Source organism: Choloepus didactylus, assembly GCF_015220235.1.
Source record: "Choloepus didactylus isolate mChoDid1 chromosome 25 unlocalized genomic scaffold, mChoDid1.pri SUPER_25_unloc1, whole genome shotgun sequence".
Lineage (NCBI taxonomy): Eukaryota > Metazoa > Chordata > Mammalia > Pilosa > Megalonychidae > Choloepus > Choloepus didactylus.
In genome coordinates this window covers 6,613,968-6,636,548 of record NW_023637606.1, presented here as the reverse complement: position 1 = coordinate 6,636,548, position 22,581 = coordinate 6,613,968, and the positions used below count along the sequence as shown (strand labels likewise).

The window sequence follows — 22,581 nt, the reverse complement described above, 5'->3', positions numbered from 1 at the left end:
AGGAAATTGACTTTATCTGTAAAATATCATTTTTTAAGAAGACTCAAATGAATATAATAAAATGTTAGTAATTGTCCATTCTAGGTGATGAGAATATAGATATTTTGTATTTTATATCATACATTCCTGTTTTTTTTTTATTTTAAAAAAGATGTGGAGAATTTTTAAAGAAAGGATCAGAAGTTGGCCATGGCACAGTAAGAGATAAATGGTCAAGATTTCATACCTATGGTTTAAATGACTCTTTTCCTTCCATTTTTCATTCCTTCCTTCCACTCCTCCTTCTTGTCTCTTTTCTTTCTTCATTACCCAGACATTTCTTAAGCTCCAAGCAAATGCCTGTTAATCTGCCTTGGGAACATTAACAAAAAAAATCCTCCTTCCTAAAAATTCAGAGCAGAGAGAAGAAGGAAAAGAGCCATTCAATTTCTGTGGGGCGTTGTGGAAGAGATGACATTTTTGTTTGGTTTAGAAGACACAAAAAAGGAAGAAAGTGACCCCATTTGGGGGTATTGTGTTAACTAAAGCAATGGAACCCAAAGAATAAAATGCTTAAGTGACAGTTAATTAGATGTTTTCAAATATTTGAAGGACTGACAATTAGGTCATACTATGCAGCTCTAAAGAGCAGAACCAGAGTAGCATATTTTGGCCATTATTAAGGAAGAACTTTTCAATAGTTAGATCTGTTCAAAGTAAAATTGTTGGTGGGATCCTGAATGGGATCCTGTAACAAAGAAAGGACATTAGGTTAAAAACTAAGAAATTTGGAATGAAGTGCAGAATTTAGTTAATAACAATGCATCAATATTGGCTCATTAGCTGTAATAAATGTACCACACTAACTTATGATAGTAATTATGGGGGGATCTGGATACTGGTTATATGGCAACTCTACTGTCTTTGCAATGTTTCTGTAAAATCTAAAAGAAATTTTATTAAACAGATAAAGACAGATAGATAATGATAGATGATATAAATGATTTATAGATACATATAGATACATATTGATAGAAAAATAGGGAGATAGATGATATAGATGATCAATAGAGATAGACAAAAGATTTTATAGTTGATCAATAGATATATATACCTTTATAGTTGATAGATGATCTAGATGATCAATAGATATAGATAAATGATCTAGATGATCAATAGATATAGATATATACATACATATATAGATGATAGATGATATGTATGATCAATAGGTAGATATAGATAGATATATAGAAATATAGTTAGATGATAGAGAAAGAAAAAGAAAGAAGAAACAAAGCAAAGGAAAGAAAGAGGAAGGAAGGAAGGAAGGAAGGGAGGAAGAAAGGGTGTCCTTAGTAATGAATTTCTGTCACTGGAAATACTTAAGCAGAGGTGACTTGACTAACTGGCGTATGTGATGGGGATGGGGGCTGTTAAATGTTGGATTATATATGAAACTGGTAAGAATCCCCAACTACAAATTTAGGTGAGCAAAGAATGTATCTTTCCTTGTTCTTACCATCCAGAATTTAATTTATGTCTCAAGTAAGTGCCAGGATCTCCAGTGTTCTTTCCCCCAGTTACTGCTTCTGGGTTCCAAGAGATTTATCAACACCCTATCACTGAAACGTTTCTAAATGTATTGGAGGCATTCTTTTTATATTTCAGAACAGGATTTTTATATTCCGAATAGGATCATGGGGAACCCTGTTTGAGACTGTGTTGATAACTTGATACTGAAACAGTTTCCTTCTGCTCCCAGATTGTCCAAACTATATGATTTGCACATTACATTGCATGCCCACCACAAAAAAAGAGGTAGAGGGAGTAGAAAGGAATGCAAAGAATGTCTAATGTTCTAACTTCCCCAATATCTTCTTTCCCATCCTTGTGCAGAATTTTTATCTAGTCATGTGGTAGAGGTAGAGAAGGAGTCGAAAAATTGTCTGTGATCTTATGTTATGGCCCAAGTAGCCTGCAGAACTTCTAAAATCAAAAGTCTGGGATCTGGGGACTCACAATTCAACAGTCTCTTCTCTGAAGCATCATTTTCCGAGACAGTGACACTAGCTCCTGTCACAGCCAGGATGGAGGGCAGGACACAGGGAAAAGAATAGACCAAGGTTCTTAACTGGGGGTGATTTTTGCCTCACAGTTGTCATGACTGGGGTGTCAAAGAACAAAATCTGCATTTATTTCCCCACACCCCTGACCCTTCCCCATCCTCAGTGTTCTGTTCTCAAAAAAGAGCTCTAAAGTTCACTTACTTGGGCCCAAAACCTTGGATTCCCCTTAAATGACATTTTTTTTCTTCTATCACACATCCAAACCATCAGCAAATGCTGTTTGTTGTTTATTTAAGAGGTATCCCAGATCTGACCACTTCTCACCACCTCCACTGCTCCACCCTCATCTGAGCCATCATTCATTTCACCTGGACAAGTGAAGTAGCCTCTCTTGGCCCTTGTTGATGCCTGATTCTTGGCATCCATGTGCTTCTTTAATCTCCTCCTCTTGGAGTTGTCTACTTCACTTTTAATAACATGGTGTTCTGGTTTGCCAGAGCTTCCATTATGCAATATACCAGAAATTGATTGGCTTTTATAAAGGGGATTTATTAGATTACAAATTTACAGTTCTATGGCCATACAAGAGTCCAAGCTAAGGCATCAATAAGAGGATATCTTCACTGAAGAATGGCCGATGGGTCTGGAACATCTCTGTCAGCTGGGAAGGCATGGTCCTTTGCTCCCAGGTTCTGGTTTCAAAATGGCTTTCTCCAAGATGTCTCTGGGCTTCTGTCTCTTAGCTTCTCTCTCAGCTCTGTGCATCCATGCTTATTTTCTCAGGGCATTTCTCTCTAAGCATCTAGGAGTCCTCTGTTAGCTTCACTAGGGCAAACTCTGGGCTTCAACTGTTAGGTTAGCATCTCCAAACATCTTTCTGTCTGCGTCTCGAAATGTTTGGGTCTGTGTCAGCCACTGAGCTTTCTTAAGGACTCCAGTAATCTAATCAAGACCCACATTGAATGAGTTGTGTCATATCTCCATGGAAATAACATAATCAAAAGGTCTCACTGACAGTTGGATCAAAATATCCCACCCACAATAAGTCTGTACCCACAAGATTGGATTAAAATGACATGGCTTTTGTGGGGGACATAACAGATTCAAACCAGCACACATGGATAGGAAAGTTCTTATACAAACAGGTTTTCTTTGTTCTCTAAATTAGTTATGCAGGATTTATGGCATTCAAAATATATGTTCACATATGATTTTAGGGATTTTAGTATAGAAGTTACTGCTAAGAATTAGAAGTCATGGTCTAATCTTACCTACCACACTAAGTAGCTTGGGCAAGTCACTGTGCAGTTTGGTACATTTCTATTATATATTCTGTACATTCCTCTAAATATTACATGTTGGAGAGAGGGGTACTATAAGAAGTAGGATGTAACAAACCAATATCTCTTTCAGTCACCAGTGAGTAAATAGATGAATGAATCTCATCAACAGCTCCCTTTGAGGACACTGACAGATGTCACATCAAATCTTATATATTTTAAGAATGAGGGATTGGAAAATGTTCTTTGGGGATCCTGCCATCCCTAATATTTCAGGACAGGGATTAACAAACTTTCTGTAAAGGGACAGAGGGTAAGAAATCAACTCTGATATTGTAGTGTGAAAGCAGCCATTGACAATACAGAAATGAGTGGGCTTGGCTGTGTTCCAATAAAACTTTATATATGGATACTGAAATTTGAATTTCATATTATTATCAGGGTCCCAAAATATTATTTGTCTTTTGAATTTTTCCAACCATTACAAAATATAAAATTCACTTATTTTGCAACCATACAAAACCACATGGCAGGCTGGAGATGGCCTGTGGACTAAAAGCTTCATGACTTCTGCTCTGAGAAAAGTTCATCTTTCAAAACTTTATACACTTATAATAATGATACCAGCCCATGGGAGCGTTTGTTGGAAATGATATTACTCTGAGTTTTTCAGTTTGGTAGATTTTTATTGTATATTCTGGACATCCTTCTAAACCTTACAAGTGGGAAGAAGGATAATAAAATAAGAATATAATAAACCAAGTATTTCTTTTAGCTATCAGTAAGTACATAAATGAACAAATCACACCAACAGCCCTGTTTGAAGATACCTACAAATGTCACATTAACCTTCCCATTATCACATATCCTGACAATGATGTTAATTTATATGATGAGCTTCCAAATGTGGGACTGATCTCTTTATTACTGTAAAGCAAGCAAATTACCACACAAATAAAGACCAATTCCTGGCATCTTTGGTCTTAGAACACAAATCTAGATTGTCAGATGCACTAAAAACACAAGGAAGAATATAAAAAATCTGGACTAAATGAGTAATCAGCTCCCAGACTTTTGCTACTAGGAAAAAAATTATAAATGATTCACTTCTCATTATAAATTATATAGAAACTGTGGTGTTTCTATTGATGAAAAAGTAATTTCAAATACCTTAATTTCATACCATGCATGCATTAATTTTACACTGTAGATAAGTCCAAATTCTAATGTTATGTGAATAAAATGAAAAAGTTATTGAAGCACCCAATTGCTAAAAATAGCAGTAATTTCACTGTTGACTATGTCACAGTTATTTTAAAAGTTTGCAAATCAATGCAAACTCTATAGGCTCAAAGCAATAAGTGCATTCTTTAAAGTCTTGCCTCTGTATACTGCGCTTGAGTCTCCAGCCTTGGATGTGCAAAGATCCATTCTTCCATCAAATGACCAGAACATCTAATTTACAAGCAAGAACACAGATTATGAAAATGCACCTAGCAGATGAACTAATACTAAATGATATAATCATGTTGGGAGAATCTATGGCAAAGAGTACTATCCTCCAACCACAAAAATTATTGAAAACCATTTTCTTCTACACCAGATAAGGTATATATGTAGCAAGCATGGGAGTAGAACAGTCAAGAATATAAATGAAGTTTTCCAAACCACAGTGTATAACCAAAACATAATCTCCACTCATATTTCCAGTGTTTGATGGAAGAGTTTCCCAAAGGCACTTTAATAAGTTGCTTAGTTTCTTCCTTTTTACTACCAGGAGAGCCAGGGGATGAACAGGTAGCATTTGTTATTTTCCAGCAGATATGTTGCTGCTTTTCCCAGTAAAGTTCACTGTTTTATCCATCTCCATTTGGGAAATTGAAGAAAGGGAAAAGAAACACATTAGCGATATACGGATTATAAATGAAACAAAAAAAAAGTTAGAAGGTACTCTCTGGATTAAAAACTAAGGGCCATATAATTTATTACATCAAATGTCTCTCTACTATAGGTTTCAAGTAATTTATTTTACATTTTTATTATGAAATATAACATACATACAGAAAAGTGATAACTATCAAATTTCAATTTAGTAGTTAGAGAGCAAATTTCAAAGAATGTTATTGGTTACATTTCCACCATTTCAGTTATTTCCTTATTGTGATGTATCATATATATAAAAAAAGGTGATTACTTTCAAAGTATAAATTAAATAGCTATAGAGCAAATTTTGAAGCATACTGTTACAGTTCCATCATGTCAGTTATTTCCTGCTAGCTATTCTAGTACCCTAGAAACTAATATATATATGAAAATTCAGTATTTGTAATCCTTTGTTAAATCCTATCTTGTCAGTTTCTGCCCCTCTCTCTCATTTGATCACTCTCTCAACCTTCAGGGATATCTGGGCAGTGACTACCCTAACTTGTTCATATTGAAAAGGTGTGTCGACATTATGGGGAAGGGGGATGCACCAGGTTGATGTTCTTGGAGAGGCTATTGCCCCTGGGTTTGCAGACTTATCTGGCTTACGAACACTCTGGAGGATCCAAGTTTCTGAAAAGTAAACTTAGTGAGTGAAACTTTTATAGAGTCTGAGATAGTATTTTTGAAATCAAGTAATTTTGATGTCAAAGAACCCAACTCAAAAGTCACTGCATTTTTTTGATATTATTTAGTTTACATCTTTTTACTGAGTCTAAACACCATGACACTGTCTGTTCTTAACCAAGGATCTCAGTGCACAGGGCAGGTCATCAATGAGTATTTGTTGAATGATCAAGTGGTTTCAGCACCTTCATTTTACAAAATGAATTGAGGACCAACAAGATTAAAGCATCCACTCAAGGTCAAATAAACAGACAGTTGCTGAGCTGAAACAAGACCAATTTTGCTTTCCACAACATCTGTCTATTGGTGACATCCATCTATTTCTCATTCTCCACTACAGGCAGTCATGTTCTATTTCTCTCTTTCTCTTTCCAGATTGCCACAGCTCACAGATCACAGTGGTATCGCATGGTAAACATGAAGTGGGAAAGGGGAAGGGCCTACCATTTTGCTTTGGGTGGTGGAGGCAAACAAGTCATAGCTCTCAGTTTCTGTCCTTTTTATCATCTTCCTAAACCAGTTTTTGTATTCTTCTCGTACCTGAGGATTCAAGCACACATAAACAGGCTTCATGTCAGAGAGTGCATTTGGGAGACAAGAGTCCTAAAATGGGAGCTGGAAGGTTTGAGTTCTTGTCTCTCTTCTCTCACTGGTTCTAAAAGTGATTCTCCACAACCTCATTCATTGACTATATTGAGCTTCATGTTAATATTTGGTAAAATGTATGCAAATCATCAGCTCCTATTTCTATTGAGGAAATGCACTGCTTGCACAGTTTCTATTAGGCTATGAATTAATAAGGCTATGATTAAATAAAAGATATGTGCATATTAATGATGTTATCATAAGATTTTATACTTTCATTATAACATAGGGAACTTCAAGGTATTTTTAATTTAGTTTAATTTGTATTTATTAATCACATTTTTATATCACATTTATGTACCATGTATCATATTAAGCATCACTCTTCAGGTAAGGAAACTTAGGGCTTATTTAAACATGTATTATGAGAAAGTGAAATAATTTTAAATGGATCATTTAGCAGACATATCTAAACGAATGCTAATTTGATTGAGACCTCATGAGCATGTAATCCAGAAAATAAGAATAATAATTAGAGCTATTGAAACACTGCTGACCCTATAGAAATTAGTGAGTCCATATTGATTCACAGAGAATGAAAAGTTCATATAAAGAATATGAAAAAATAGTCAGTATAACATTGGAAACTTCAAGGTATTTGAAGCTACGTACTTTTCTCTGTGTAAAGAGGATTGGGTAACTAAAAGGAAAAATGAACAAAAGAGACAGCTGCCCCCAAAAGTAAGAAAATGTATCCAAAACAGAAATGTTTAGTTAGCTTCTAAGGTCACCAGATAGAAAGAAGGTCCAACTCTATTTTGTGAAATGATGAATTGGAAAATTTTCCTAGACAGAAAAGCTGTCTTAAAAGAATATTTTCCTTGCCACCTCAGATTTGAAACTTCTAGAAGACCTTATTAATTATAACATGCCAACATTATAACTATTATTAAGTATAATATAACCTTGCTGACTATACTAATAATATATGTATATATTTCAATAAAGCTAATAGACCAGGTCAATATATAATAATGACAAGACATTAGGTTACATGCACATAGCCAAGGAAAAATTGAAGACATTATTTGTGGAAAAGTAAGAATCTATGAAGAAAGCATAAACTTATAAAGTCCCATTGAGTCATGAGCAAAGAGCTTTGGTTTGAATTGCTTGGAAGCTGACTTTAGGTACTGCCCCCATCACAAATCCATCATCAAAATTATCCTTTAAATTTTGTTGGTATGAAAAAGTATTTTTTCCTTGTGCGTCTTGTAAAATTAATGTAATCCTCAGAAGTGATCAAAATAAATAAAATATTACTGTAACCTTTGGAATGTAAAGATCAAGTTTGCAGGTAATTAAGTGCTTAATTGAATATTTGGTACTGGTATCTTTAAATACATTGAAGTGTAATAAGGCTTATAATTTATATATTTGTGCACATTTTACATGAATATTTTCATATATTATAAAGTATCAATTGTATTAAATTTGCAATTCTATTTTAATAGTAAAAGGGAGTTACTTAAATTTGTAAACAAATGTTTAAGAAAATTGATACTTCATTTTGATATCTAGACACACACATTTAAAGATTGAGCATTAATTACGTTACATGCTGTGGTCATTGCCCTTCACACCCAAAATTCCACCAAACAGTAAAATATCCAAATAAGTCTCAATGCAAATTGTTTGAAAAGTGAAATTGAAAATCTTGTGAGAATGCACAAGCTCACGAAGGTAATATTGGAGAACTGCTCAAATCACCAAGCAAATAGAGCATCAGCCAGCAAATTATGGCCCCTGGGCCAACGAAGCCCTTTTTTTTAAATAAAGTTTTATTGGAACACAGCCATGCACATTCATTTACATATTGTTTGTGCCTGCTTTTGAACTACAAAGGCAGAATTGAGTAGTGCAGCAGAAATCACATGACCCACAAAGTCAAAATTATTTACTGTCTGACCCTTTAAGAAAAAATTTGCCAACACTTGCTATAGACAGAGAAGAATTTTAAACAAGATAATTTAAAAAGCTAAACTAAAATAATGATGACAGGATATGCATGCCAAAATAAGATGATCTGAATATCAAATGATTCTGAGGCACTTGGGAAATTAGTAAATACTGAATACTTATGCAAAATTGCAGTTTGTGAAAGTCAAATATCACATAAAAATTATCATATCATAGCTGTGATGTGCAAAATTATACTCCACCAAAATCAACATTTGATTCATTCTTTTTTCATGCTAAGAATTAGCACATATTTGAAGTCACTGAAAATGGCAGAGTAGGGATCCTCAAGGGCCCATCCCTCCTAAAGAAAAAAAAGAGCAAAAACTGTCTGAATCAATTTGGTCAGGACTCTGGGAAATACTCAAAGGTTTTCAACAACCAAGTGAATGCTGAATCAAGAGAAAGCTTAGATAAGCATGGTAGGAGAGCTTTGTTGCATTTTAATTACCCTTGCCACATTATCCCAGCCCCTGGCTTCGTGACAGTCTTGAGGAAGGCAGGCCAAATTCCAAGTGTGTGTTCCTGGTTCTGAAGGAAGCAGAGTGGAGTTGGAAGGAGTTGATTTTGTCTGTTTTAACTTGTCTGGGTGCTCCCTGATGGACTGACACAAGAGGCTTATCTTTGTTTAGCTTAACTTGGAATTCTCCAAGCATAGAAAAGTTTCTCCATAGAGGATGATACCACAATGAGGTACCATTTCACACCCACTAGAATGGCTATCAAAAACATTGAATTGCAAATGAACAAACATTGGGCAAAATGTTACAGATGGACTAACAATGGACATATCAATAACCTGGTAGGAAAAGATGAGGATAATGATTAAGAATCTAGAAATCCATGGACATGCCCAGAGTAAAATGCCTGCTCAGAAAATACATGAGAAGACCCTCAGCTTTCCTCCCTGGTTGATATTTAGGCTCCACACTGTAGGAGTGAAGGCTAAGAGAAGCTAAGAGAGAAAGAAAATGCCCCAGGAGAAGGACCCACAGGAGCTGAGAGACAAAGCCATTGAAATCAGAGCCTAGGAGAGAAGGACTAGCAGATATCACCATGTGCCTTCCCATGTGATAGAAGAACCTGGGATGCCATCAGACCTCCTTCAGAGAAAAGTCCTTTATAAGAATAAGCAGAATGAAATTCAGAGAGAGAGAGAGAGAAGAAGCCATCAGAAGCAAAAAGCTGAAATTCAGCAGAACCCAGAAGAGAACTGAGAAGCCAAGAGAGACCACCATGTGCACTAACATGTGACAGACAAGTCAAGGACCCAGGATCACCAGCTGCAGAATGCTACTCTTCAAGAAAAAAGTATCCCCATTGATGGCTCCTTGATTTGGACTTTCTCTCAGCCTCAAAACTGTGGGCTAATAAATTCCCATTGTTTAAGTTGATACAATCCATGATATTTCCTTGGGCAGCCCAAGAAAACCAAAACAAGTGCCGTGTCCAAATTTTGCACTAATTGTCCATTTGTTCTTTTATTTAACAAATAATAAATTCCTGGAAATTTAAAAAAAAAATAGTGAAGACTAAGGCAGAGTTGTAATCAGATTGGGTAAACTTTGAAGGAGTACCCAATACAGAGCCAATTTGCAAAAACCTGCAGATTTTTTTTCTTTTATTTTCTTTCCTTTTCATATTTTATTTTTGGTTCCAAGTAGTTAAGGAAATGTCTGTCAAATCACTAGCTAACCACTATCTGAAGGAACAGAGACTTAAGATACCACACATGACAAAGAATACAGTCCTTTCAGCAATCACTTGGAAAAGTCACTAAAGAAACAACTAAATTCACAACAAGCTATAACAATAAATCCAGAGGAGAGGGAAGAATATGATTCCAGAGTTACATTAAAATATTCAAAATTTCAATATTCAATAAAGTATTCAAAATTGTTGTTAAAAACTTGAAGCATTAAAAGAAACCAGAAAATATGATCTACGTAAGGGGAAAAAAAGAAATTAAAATAAACTATCCCTGAGAAAGCACAGACATTGAACTTACTAGATAAAGACCTAAAATCATGTCTTAAATATTGTCAGTGATCCAAAGGAAACCATGGACAAAGAACTCATGGAAACCAAAAGAGTGATGTATCAACAAATAAAGAATATCAATAAAGAGATAGAAATTAAGAAAAGAGCCAAATGGAAATTCTGGAGCTAAATAGTATAATAACAGAAATGAAAAAAATCACTAGAGAGTTTCAACATCAGATTTAAGGTGAAGAAAGAACCAGTAATCTTTAAGAAAGGTCTATTGAAATTATCTACACTGATGAAGAAAAAGTAAAAAGAATGAAAAAAATGAACAAAGCCTAGGACACCCTGGGTCACCAGGAAGTGTATCAACATACGCATACAGAAGAAGACAGACTAATAAACAAATTTAACTAAGTTGCTAGATAAAAGATCAACACTTGCAAAAAATCAGTTACATCTGTATACATTAGCAATGAACAATCTGAAAAGGAAATTAAGAAGAATTCTATTCAATAGCATCAAAACACTCAAAATACTTATGAATAAAATTGACCATGGTGGTGCAAGAGTTGAACACCAAAAAGTACAAAATAAATTGAAAGATACCCCATGTTCATGTACTGGAAGACTTAATATTGTTAAGATGGCAATACTCCCAAAAATATTCTAAAGATTCAATGCTATTCCTATCAAAACCTCAAGATCTTATTTTTCAGAAATGGAAAACCCAATCCTAAAAATCCTAATGTATTATGAGGTAACCTGAATAGCCAAAACAATCTTGAATAAGAACAAAGTTGGAAGACCAGACTTCCCCATTTCAAAACTTACCACAAAATTAGAATAATCAAAAAAATTCATAAGGACATGAGGATACACATATAGATCAATGATGTAGACATTTGAGTCCAGAAATAAACCCACATACCCATGGTCAATCAATTTTCAACAAGAGTGCCATTACCATTCAATGGGGAAAAAATACTCTCTTCAGCAGATCATGCTAGAACAACTGGATATCCACAGGAGAAAGACTCAAGGTAGACAATTTCCTCATACTATATATAAAAATTAACTCAACATGGATGAATGGATAAATTGGAGTTTATCAAAATTAAAAAAAATGCATCAAAGGACACTTATCAAGAAAGTGAAAAGACAACCTACAAAATTTGAGAAAATATCTGAAAATTATATATCTGATAAGGGTCTACTATCTAGATTATATTTTAAAATCTCTTACAATTCAATAACATAAAAGACAAACAGCCCAATTAAAGGCAAAGAACTTAAAAAGACATTTTTCCAAAGAAGATATACTAACAGCCAACAACAACATGAAAAGCTGCTCAAGATCATTAGTCATTATGGAACTACAAATCAAAACCACAATGAGGTTCCATTTCACACCCATTAGAATGGCTAATATTAAAAAAATAGAAGATATATGTTGGCAAGGATGCCTCATACACTGCTGGTGGGAATGTAAAAGGGTGCAGCTACTGTTGAAAACAATTTATGGTTCCTGAAAAAGTTAAACATAGAATTACCATATGATCAAACAATTCCACTCCTGGGTATCTACCCAAATTCTTTGTGAACAAGTATTCAAACAAATACTTCTAAATGAATATTCACTGCTGCACTTTTCAAAATAGCTAAGTTGTTTTCTTGGTGGAAACAAACAAAATATCCACCAAAAGATGAATGATAAACAAAATGTGATATATTTAGCCTTGAAATGAATAAGGTACTGACACATGCTAAAATGTAAATGAACCTCAAAAACATAAGCCAGATGCAAAAGGTTACATGTTGTCTTATTCCATTTATATAACTTACCCAGAATAGGTGAATCCCTAGAGAAAGAAAGCAAATAGTGGTTGCCAGGGATTTGGGGTCAGGGAAATGGAAGTGATAGCTTAATGTGTATAGGGTTCTTTTGGGGGTGATGATGATGTTTTAGAACAAGACAAAGATATTGATTGCACAGCATCATGAATGTGCTAAATTTAATTTTTATGTTACATGAATTTCACTTCCATAAAAAATAATTAGCATCAATTAATAATTAAAACTAAGTTTTAAAAATATAAGAACCCAGAATTATTCTTGCAGTGAGGGTTTTTTTTTCCCAAGAAGTCCTAAGCAAGGCCTTTTTCAGCATTTACTATTTATTTCCATTTGTGACCTTTTTCTAAGATCAGTTGTCCTCAGATATTTTGGGCCTTGTGCAGTTCTACCCAGTTTCTGTTATTTCACAGCATATTCAAGCAACTGGAAGCAAAAAAGACAAAGCCTGAAAGATGGTGCCTGGGACAAATATAAACTACTCCCACCCATCCAAGAAATGGAAAAATACCCCAAGAAAAGAGAAAAGAATAGAAAGTGAGACATCAACAGATAATAAGAAGTCTTTAATAGTGAGCCAATTTACCTTACGATTGAGGAGGCAGTGGATGAGAAAGATGTACACGCCCTGTAGTACATTAACGATGGTGAAAGAATAGGCAATCACCGATCTGATGGGATCCTTGACTCCTTCAACCAGAAAAAAGCCAAGGCCCCAAGAACAGCCCAAAATGAAAAGCTGAACAACAGCTTTAAATGTCAGCATCCTGCCAAAACCAAGATGCAAAAGGATGTCACTCATCTCAACTCCACATCCATTTCAACACATTTCGTCACATATTAGGATGGTTTTTTTTACTTTATTCAAGGCTTGGCTCTACTTAGAATGTCAGAACTGCTAAATCTTATCACCATTGGCAGAAGTTTTAAAGAGAATAGTTCACATGTGATGTTAGCATAATGTAATGCAAATTATTGTATAGTGCAAATAATTTTTATAGAAGGTAATGCATTATATGCATTCAAAGAAATGCATATTTAGGTGTGATATAATCAAACATCATATGCTCTAGTGTTTAGTAACATGATGACATTATATTATAATTATATACTATAACATATATTTTTTATTGTAATATGTGTTTAATAATAGACTACTGAAAATTATCTCTTGTGTAAGCACATCCTTAGTGTTTGAATATGGTGGCTTAATTTTAATTTCCACATTCATATAGTTCCCCAAATCATAAAAGTGGGAAAATCTTCACACACATCATTACCCTAACATAAGGTTTCTCAACCTCAGCCCAACTGACATTTGGGGCCAGATAATTCTTTGTATTGGGAAACTGTCCTGTGCATTGTAACATTTTTAGCAGCATCTCTGGTCTGTACTCAAGAAGTGACAGTAGCACTCCCACAGAGACAGCAACCAAAAATGTCTCTATATATTGCCAAATGTCTCCTGAGGAACAAAAGTATCCCCAGGTAAGAACTACCACCATATTGTGCAGCAGAGAAATTATGCAAAAACCCTTTACTGGGCATCTCTGGCTCCTTGCTCACTTACCTTGTGTTCTGGATTCTGGAGACTTCATTATTGAGAGAGCTAATTTGGTGTCTTAAAATCCACAGGGTTGTCAGATACAAAGACAAGTTGATCTGTAGAAATGACATGAAGGCTTGCCCTAAAAATAGGCTTAGATGCAATTTTTATAATCAAATAGGAATTTGGTAAAGGAATTTATTCTAGAAATTTTAAAATATGTTTAATATTTCTGAGATGTACTAGAGTCTTTACTAGATTTATGGTATTGCATGGTCATTATCAAAACTTAGGAAAATATAGAAAAATATAGAGAGGTTTATGGAACTTATCTGTATTTCCACAACACAGAGATTACTATTTCCAATTTGATGCTTATCTTTTCAGACTTTTTGTCATTGTTTTTCTCTTTTGCATGCCAAAACTTTAAAATTATGCACTGAATGTTTTACATGGCCATAAAATATCCAGATGGAAGATCAAATTTTGTCCTCAAAACACGTACTATCAAATCATTAATGAAATCCATATATGGTCTGTTGCCTAGTCAATATTATTGCACCAATGTGACTTTCCTAGTTTTGAAATTTTGCTGTAGTTATGCAAGATATGTTACCACAGTAGCAAATGACAAAGAGTACCTGGAACTCTCTGTATTAGTTTTGCAACTTCATGTGGGTCTTAAATTATTTCAAAATCAAAAGTTAAATCATCTAGGTATACATAAGGGAGTGTCTCTGCTCTTAGGAAATGCACATGGCAGTGTTAAGTGTCAGAGCAACTTGGGTATGCAACCTAATCTCAAATGTTTAGAAAATAGAATTATATTCTATCTAGATAGAATGATAGTTGAATGGATGGATGATGGCTGACTGGATGAACAGACACAATAGAGATATAGATAGATAGATAGATAGATAAATAGATAGATAGATAGATAGATAGAAGCAATGATATAACAAATGTAGAAAAATTCTAAATGATGGTAAATATGGATATCTGGGTGGGGTATGTTTTGGAGTTCTATGTATTGTTTTTGTATTATTTTTGCAACTTTCCTGTAAATTTGAAAATATTTCAAAATGGAAAGATTTTTTTTTAAAAAGTTAAAACATCAAGAATGAGGGCAAGGTAAATATATGAAACTTAATTTCACGTAGCTTCTCAGTTTCAACTTAGAAGTGTTCTGTGTCTCCACAAATAAGAGTCTATAACTTCTTGATATGTTCTACTTCTAGTGCAAGAAATCTAAAGAAAGTTTAAACAGGTCTTTATCAAATTACCCCATCACCGCATCAACAAACTATTGTGCTTTTATATTCAAGTTAAGACAAAATTATAAACCCACCAAAATAATAACAAAAACAGGTCCCATGAAACTCCAGATAAATCCACTTTGGAAGTTGAGCCAGCAGCTGAAAAAAAGAATGAATAAACAACTTCCCATCTCTTCATAAAAAGAAGCAAATAAATATATATTTAAAAAATTCTTCCCTATAACCTAGGAGGAAAACTCTGCACAGGAACTGGGTCAGGGAGAAATAAAAAATAATAATAACAGTAACAACAATAACAGTAAAATGAAAATTAGTAATTACTAACATTTATTGAAAACTTAATGTCTTCTATGCATTATGTTTAGCACTTTTGGTACATTATCCTACTTAAACATTTTCACAATTTTCTGAGGTAAGTCTTATAATCTCCATTTCACTTCTTATTTGTTTAATATTTGGAATAAATAAGTCAAAGCTCTGAGAAGTAAAAAAATTACTCAAGCCATTCAATTAAGCATACAATTAAGCACACATACTGCATGTGGTGATATTATTCTGTTGTCAGAATTCAATTACAAAATTGGAACAACGACTTTGAATGAACCAGGGTTTTTCAATCCTGCCACTAGTGACATTTGAGGCAGGATGGGTCTTAAAAGTGGAAAAGGGAAGTAGAAGAAAAAACTCTCTCTCATTCCAAATGTTTTCAAGATCCATCCCCATTGATGCATGGTTCAGAAATTCATTCCTTTTTATAGGTGAATAATATTCCATTGTATGGATAGACTACATTTTGTTTGTCCATTCATCCCTTGATGGACACTTGGGTTGGTTAAACTTTTTGGCTACTGTGGATTTGTGTGTAGGAGGTTTCCAGTGATTTTGCAGACCTGGCCTTACTGTGCTGATTCTTCTGCCTCGGGGGAAGGCATAGCACTGGGTTGCCCCCTGATTTTCAGAGGAGATGCTGTGATTGAAAGCAAGTCAGAAAGAGAGAAGGAATTTTCAGAGTAATACAATGTTGCTGACTTTGAAGATGGAGGGAGCGGGAGAGTGGCCAAGAATTATGGGGAAGGAAACCACAAGGAAACAGATTCAGCCCTAGAGTCTCCAAAAGGAAAGTCAACCTTCCAATGTCTTGGTTTTAGACCAAAGAGACCCATGTTGGACTTACATCTTCAGAACTGTAAGATAATAAATTTGCATTATTTTAAGCCACCAAGTTTGAGCTAATTTGTTATGGCAGAAATGGAAAACAAATACAGTAGGACATGAAGAAATCATATAATACATGGAATTCAAACATTACATCTTAGAGCTCCCAACCATAACCACACTATTTAATATAGCACCCCACAAACATTCCATCTCCCTAGTTTCCTTCCATTCCATAGTATCTATGAAGACCTGATACTATATTTCACATCTGTTTGCTTATTGTTTGTTATTTTTCCCCTGAGATTCACACAGCACCTATAACAGTGCTAGTAGTGCATGTTCAATATATGTTTGTTGAATGAATAAAAAATAAGTGAACTAACCAATGAATCAATAAATGTGAGGTCATATAGACAAAGGACTTGAATATAAATTTCTCCAAAGAAGATATACAAATAGCCAAAAAGCAATGAAAAAGTGCTCAACATCATTAGCCATTAGGGAAATGCAAATAAAAACCACAATGAGCTACCACATTACACCCACAAGGATGCCTATTATTTTAAAAAAAACAACATAAAATAACAAGTGTTGGAGAGGATGTGGAGAAATTGGAACTCAAGTGCATTGTTGGTGGAAAAGTAAAAAAATGCAGGAGTGGTGGAAAACAAAATGGCATTTCCTCAAAAAGTTAAATATGTTACCATATGACCCTACAATTCCACTTCTAGGTGTATACCCAAAGAGAGTGAAAACAGTGTCTCAAACAGATATTTGTGCACCAATATTCATAACACATTATTTGCAATAGCTGAGATGGAAATAATGCAAGAGTCCATCAAGAAATGAATGGATAAATAAAATATGGTACAAATGCACAATAGAAATTATTAGTCCATAACAAAGAAGTTATGAGACATACTGTGACATGGAATAACCTTGAAAACATTAAGCTTGGTGAAATAAGCATAGCATATAAGGACAAAAATTGATATCACTTATAAGAGATGACTAGAAATTGCAAACTCAGAGAGACAGAGAGCAGAGTAGAGGTAACTGGAGGGATGGGAAAAGAGGGAAAGGAGGAATGTGTGTAAAAAAAAATTAGGTGAGGTCATACATTCTCATACATTCCTCTTTCTAAAGGCATGCTTATGCTTACTGAGTACGTGTTCCATAATTGCTGTGTCCAACTCCTGCAGAGACAGCCACAATTACAGCGGGAATCCCATAGCCAAAAGGGTACATGAACCTCTTCTTGAACCTCCCTGCACTGGTGTAGTTGGCCACCCTGAGGTTCCTGACAGTTAAGAAAAGCTGCAGCCCTTCAAGGAACATCCAGGTGAAGGAGGCCAAGTAGAGGTAGTGCAATGCTCCTGCAATGATGGAACACAGAACCTGGAGTGGGGAGAAGAGTTAAAAGTATATGATGGGTGCTAGGAGAACAAGGTCCACCATTAAATTGGGCAAACAGGGTGCAAGTTCAATGGGAGAGAGCCATACAATGCAAGATGCCTACATTGAGTTCTTGTATCTTTGAGCCAGCTCATGGGTGAAAAAACTCAAATGCTTACAGAGAGGCAGGAGACAATAGGTATTTGTGAAGCTTGCCAAGCATGGGGAATAGACAGTGATTAGGACTGTGGCAATTGATCCTTCTAAAGGTGATGGCTGCTACTCAGCTCCAACAATTGTTTCTATGCAGGAATGTGAGCCTAACATTTCCAGTGCTTCCAGTCTCTTGAGAAAGGCTGAAAATCTGGATTCTTACACAAAATCTGTCAGTTCTTAGGTGCTGGCAATTATTTTTTAATTAAAGAACACTGAGAAGACTCAACAACAACAAAAAAGAAGCTGGTCAGATTAGGAATAGGAAACTATTGCACAGCCTTTCATCTATATTCATCTTGCTCATGTATGATTCCACTCATATGAAATGTCTAAAATAAGCAAATTAATAGAAAGTAAATTAGAGGTTACCAGGAGCTGAGGAGGGGGAAATAGGGAGTTATTGCTTAGTAGGTACAGAGTTTCTCTTTGGGGTCATGAAAAGCTCCTTTTTAATGGATGGTCATGATGGTAGCATATCATTGTGAATGTAATTCATGCCACTGAAGTTTACATTTAAAATCTTTTAAATGGGAAATTTTGAGCTACTTATGTTACCAAAAAAAAAAAAAAAAAAATATATATATATATATATATATATATATATATATATATATATATATATCCAAAAGAGACAAAAGTCCTCTGTTTAAAAGCCTTCCATTTAGGAAAGTGCCAATAATGACCCAACAGCCTTGGTCAGCTAGGCTGTCCTGGACATAGTCAGAAATTAGCATTTCATTTTCCTCCTCCATAAGGGAGAAGAGTTGATGTGTATAGATTTGCAGGTTACTATGGAAGCCACTAGTACATGGGGCTATTCAAATCTAAATTAATTAAAATTAAGCAAAATTAAAAATTCAGTTCCTCAGTTCACAGTAGCCATATTTCAAGTGCTCAGAGCTACATTTGGCTAGTGGCTACCATATTGGAAAACATGGATACAGAACATTCCCATCATCACAGAAACGTCTATTGGAAAGAACTGGTCTAGATTTTGGTAAGGAAGGCAACCACATTCCCTGAGCTAAGTGAAGGACACTTCGGCTCTTGCCTTAAATCTCACAACAACCCACTGTATGATTTCAGCTAGGGTACTTGGTCTCCTTCAGCCGCAGGTTTCCCATATTGAAATAAATGAAACTTACCAAAATGAATGAATTTTCACCATTGTATGGCCAGAGAACTCTTTTTTTTTTATAACACTCTTACCCAAAAACCCATCCATGAAAGCAGAAAAATGGGCAGTTGTCAGCAGGTGAAGGGGGTGGGCTATACCATCAAATTCCCAGATCCTCCAGTTGCCCCTATTTGGGTCCCATGCAACATAAATGGAAAATCACTGGAAATTTTAACAGAAAAGTGAAATTGTGCTAATTCTCCTACCTTGGGCTCAGTTCTGTTGATGCTCGTGAGGAAGAGGAGGTGGGCAAAGAGGAGGCAGAGCGAGAGCTGCAGGTGGAGCGAGGTGCTGGTGCTCTGGATGTGTCGGCACAGGAGGAAGGTGAGGGCTGCCAGGAGGAGGCACAGCAGGGAGAGGCTCAGCCCCACATAAGTGATCACGGTCAGCACGAAATCTTCCTGGATCCAGCAATGAAACACATGATGGTCACTCCTTCATGTCCTCCTTTATTTCAACTAACTATGCATTGTCCAACAAAATCCTCTTTATGTGAAAGTCCCACTAATACAGTCAGACATGAGTTCTAGGCTATTTTGACCTGAATCTGGTTTGTTTATGTGTAATCAGAAGGAATTTTTCCCTGAAAGTCAGGACCCTTCCATGAAGTCAGGAAATGAATGTAGGTCCTGGACATGAGAAAGAGAAAGTCTTCCTAGACTTTGAGGGAGCTCAGGGCTGTGATCAACATCAGCCAATTATTTCTGCAGATCAGGGAGGCGCGCTTCATTGTCCTCATTAGCTCTCGAACTCCAAGCTCTGTGGGACAGACTCCTGGATATGCAGACTTTTCATCCCTCGGCCCTGTTGATTTCCTATGCACATGCCAGCAAAGAACCAGCCTGGAGTTCTAATAGGTGTACAGTGAACCACCGAAATGTCACTGCGAATGTGATGAGGTAGAAAAATTACATTTATCAGAACTTCTCTCAGATAGAACTTGGAATGCAATTGGAAAGAATAAGCCATTTAGAAAAGGATGGTGTAATGGCTTGATTTATCTTTCCCCCAAAAAATATGTTGAAGTCTTAACCATTGCTACTTATAAATACGACCTTATTTGTAAATAGGTTCATTGCAAATGGAATTAGTTAAGATAAAATGAGGTCATACTAGTGCACAGTGGTCCTTTAATCCAACACAACTGGTGTCCTTATACAAAGAAGAAACTTGGACACATACACTGAGACAGATACCAGGATGGACACCATGTGATAATGTGATAACTGAGGCAGAGATTGGAGTGATGTATCTACAAGTCAAGGAACTTCAAGGACTTCTGACAACCACCAGTAGCTAAGAAGCAGCAACAAAGATTTTCCCCTACAGATTTCAGAGGGAGCATGGCCCTGCTGGTATCTTGACTTCATACATCTTGCCTCCAGAACTGTGATATAATAACTTTATGTTGTTTTAAGCTGCCCAATATGTGATACTTTGTTACAGCAGTCCTAAGAAACAGAAAGAAACCACCCTTTAATAAGTGTGCTTGAGTCATAAGAGACTGTTGTTATATCTCAGCCAAGATCCCAAGGATATCAACCTGGTTTGTTCCATTATGATAATATTTATTTTTTTTGGACTAAAACCAAACTTACCCAGTTTAGCCATTTACCATATGTGATGGACACTGTTGGAGCTCACCCAGTTTCTTTTAATCATTCTGGTGGTATGGCTATTCCCCAAAGGCTTTGCATGCCACTGCTAATGGCTCAGAGCTACCCTCTCTGGAGCATCAGTCAGCAGTTTATGCCCAGATGGCCAAATCTGCCCCTCTGCCTGTTTATATATGTATATCCCACAAGCTACAAATGATTTTTACCACTAAAAACAGTTGAAAAACCAAAAGAAGAATAATGTTTCATAGCCCATGAATATTATATGAAACTCAAATTTCATTGTCCATAAATGAAATTTTATTGGAATACAGCCACATTCGTTTGTTTGCATATTGTCTATGGCATCTTACATGCTATCACAGTAGAGCTGAGTAGTTGCAACTGATACCACGTAGTGTGCAAACCATAAAATATTTATTGTCTGTCCCTTTATAGAAAAAGTTTTCCTCCCCTGCTCCGGAAAATTGCTCTTGGCTGGCAGAGCTCGCTTGCCTAGAGATATCAAGGAGATTATGCCCCAGAGGGGAGGTGGGATCCAAAGGCAAATACTGATCAATGAGGCATATAAAGGCCCAGTCCCCTTGCCTGACTGGGACATATCTTGGTGCCAATTCATAAACCAGAGATCCCTGTGGGATCAGACTGAGACTGAACTTTAATTCAGCCCCTCCCCTAACCAGCTCCCATCACTTCCATACAGGTTTTACCTAAGAGGCCCCCCTCAATAAATCATTTGCACAAGAATCCTTATCCCAGGAAGCTCAGCTTAAGATGCCAAATCACTTTCAGCTCAAATGTTCCCTTCTCTATAGATCTACCCTAAATCTGCTAATCAGTACCTTATCCTACCCTTTCTGCTCCTGGGACTCCCTCTTGCCCTTACACCCCCACTTCCTTTTTCCCATTGCATTTACTCCTTTCTAACATACTGCATAATTCACTTAGTCTTAAGTTTATTATTTGCTGTCAGTTTCTCCCCGCTCACATGGAGCTTTGCCTGTTTTGTCCAATAATATCTTCCACACACCTAGAATATACCTGGCAGAAGTAGATGCAAAATAGATATTTGTTTTGTGAATGAATTAGTTTGTAAAATGCAAATCCCTAACCTGAACCAGAAGCTTTCAGAATCAGAGCTACTTGGAGGTAGAGCCAGGAAATCTGCACTTTAAAACAAGTGTTCCCTGGTGATTTTTGCCAACAGTAAACTCTGTTTACTAGTTAATAGTTTGTTCTCCTTGGGCAAATTTCCAGTGATTTACATTGAAATTTTTCAAAGGCTTTCAGGAAAGGAGAGATTGCTTTAAAATATATTTCCATTCAGCGTCAAAATGTAATCAATGTAATATTATTCACTTGTAAAAAGGAATGAAATTCTGATTCATGTGACAACCTGGATGAAGATTGAAGACATCATGTTGGGTGAACTAAGCCAGACACATAAGGACAAATATTGTATGATCTCACTTATGGAAAAGAATTAGAATAAGCAAACTCATGGAGTCAGAAAATAGAATAGAGTTTACTAGGGGAGTTATGTGTAATTGGTGCAAAGTTTCTGTCCAGGGTGATGGAGAAGCACAAAATTGGGAGCCTAATTAACACTGCTGAATTATATATTTAATCGTGGTTAAAAGGGGAGATTTTAGGTTGTCTATATGTCACTAAAATTTTTTTTAAAAAAGCATATGACTATACGAAACAATGAACCCTAATGTAAACTATAGACTATGAAAACATAATTACAATAATATTGTTTCATCAATCGTCACAATAGTACCACACTAATAATAGGGAAATCTAGAGGGAGGATT

The 22,581-nt window shown here is 35.7% G+C and overlaps 1 protein-coding gene across 1 annotated transcript in view; it reads right to left on the bottom strand.

Annotated features, from left to right (window-relative positions):
• Positions 1-4,593: 4,593 nt before the first annotated feature.
• LOC119525443 (adhesion G protein-coupled receptor E4-like) overlaps positions 4,594-22,581 on the bottom strand; it is a 29,184-nt gene continuing 11,196 nt past the window's right edge. The window contains exons 4-10 of the mRNA XM_037824199.1: positions 19,355-19,549; positions 17,523-17,758; positions 15,274-15,340; positions 13,950-14,041; positions 12,966-13,146; positions 6,383-6,478; positions 4,594-5,192 (exon numbers count right to left, since the gene is read on the bottom strand). Coding sequence (XP_037680127.1) covers positions 5,136-5,192; positions 6,383-6,478; positions 12,966-13,146; positions 13,950-14,041; positions 15,274-15,340; positions 17,523-17,758; positions 19,355-19,549 — 924 coding nt within the window. The 3' untranslated portion in view covers positions 4,594-5,135. The remainder of the gene's footprint in view (positions 5,193-6,382; positions 6,479-12,965; positions 13,147-13,949; positions 14,042-15,273; positions 15,341-17,522; positions 17,759-19,354; positions 19,550-22,581) is intronic.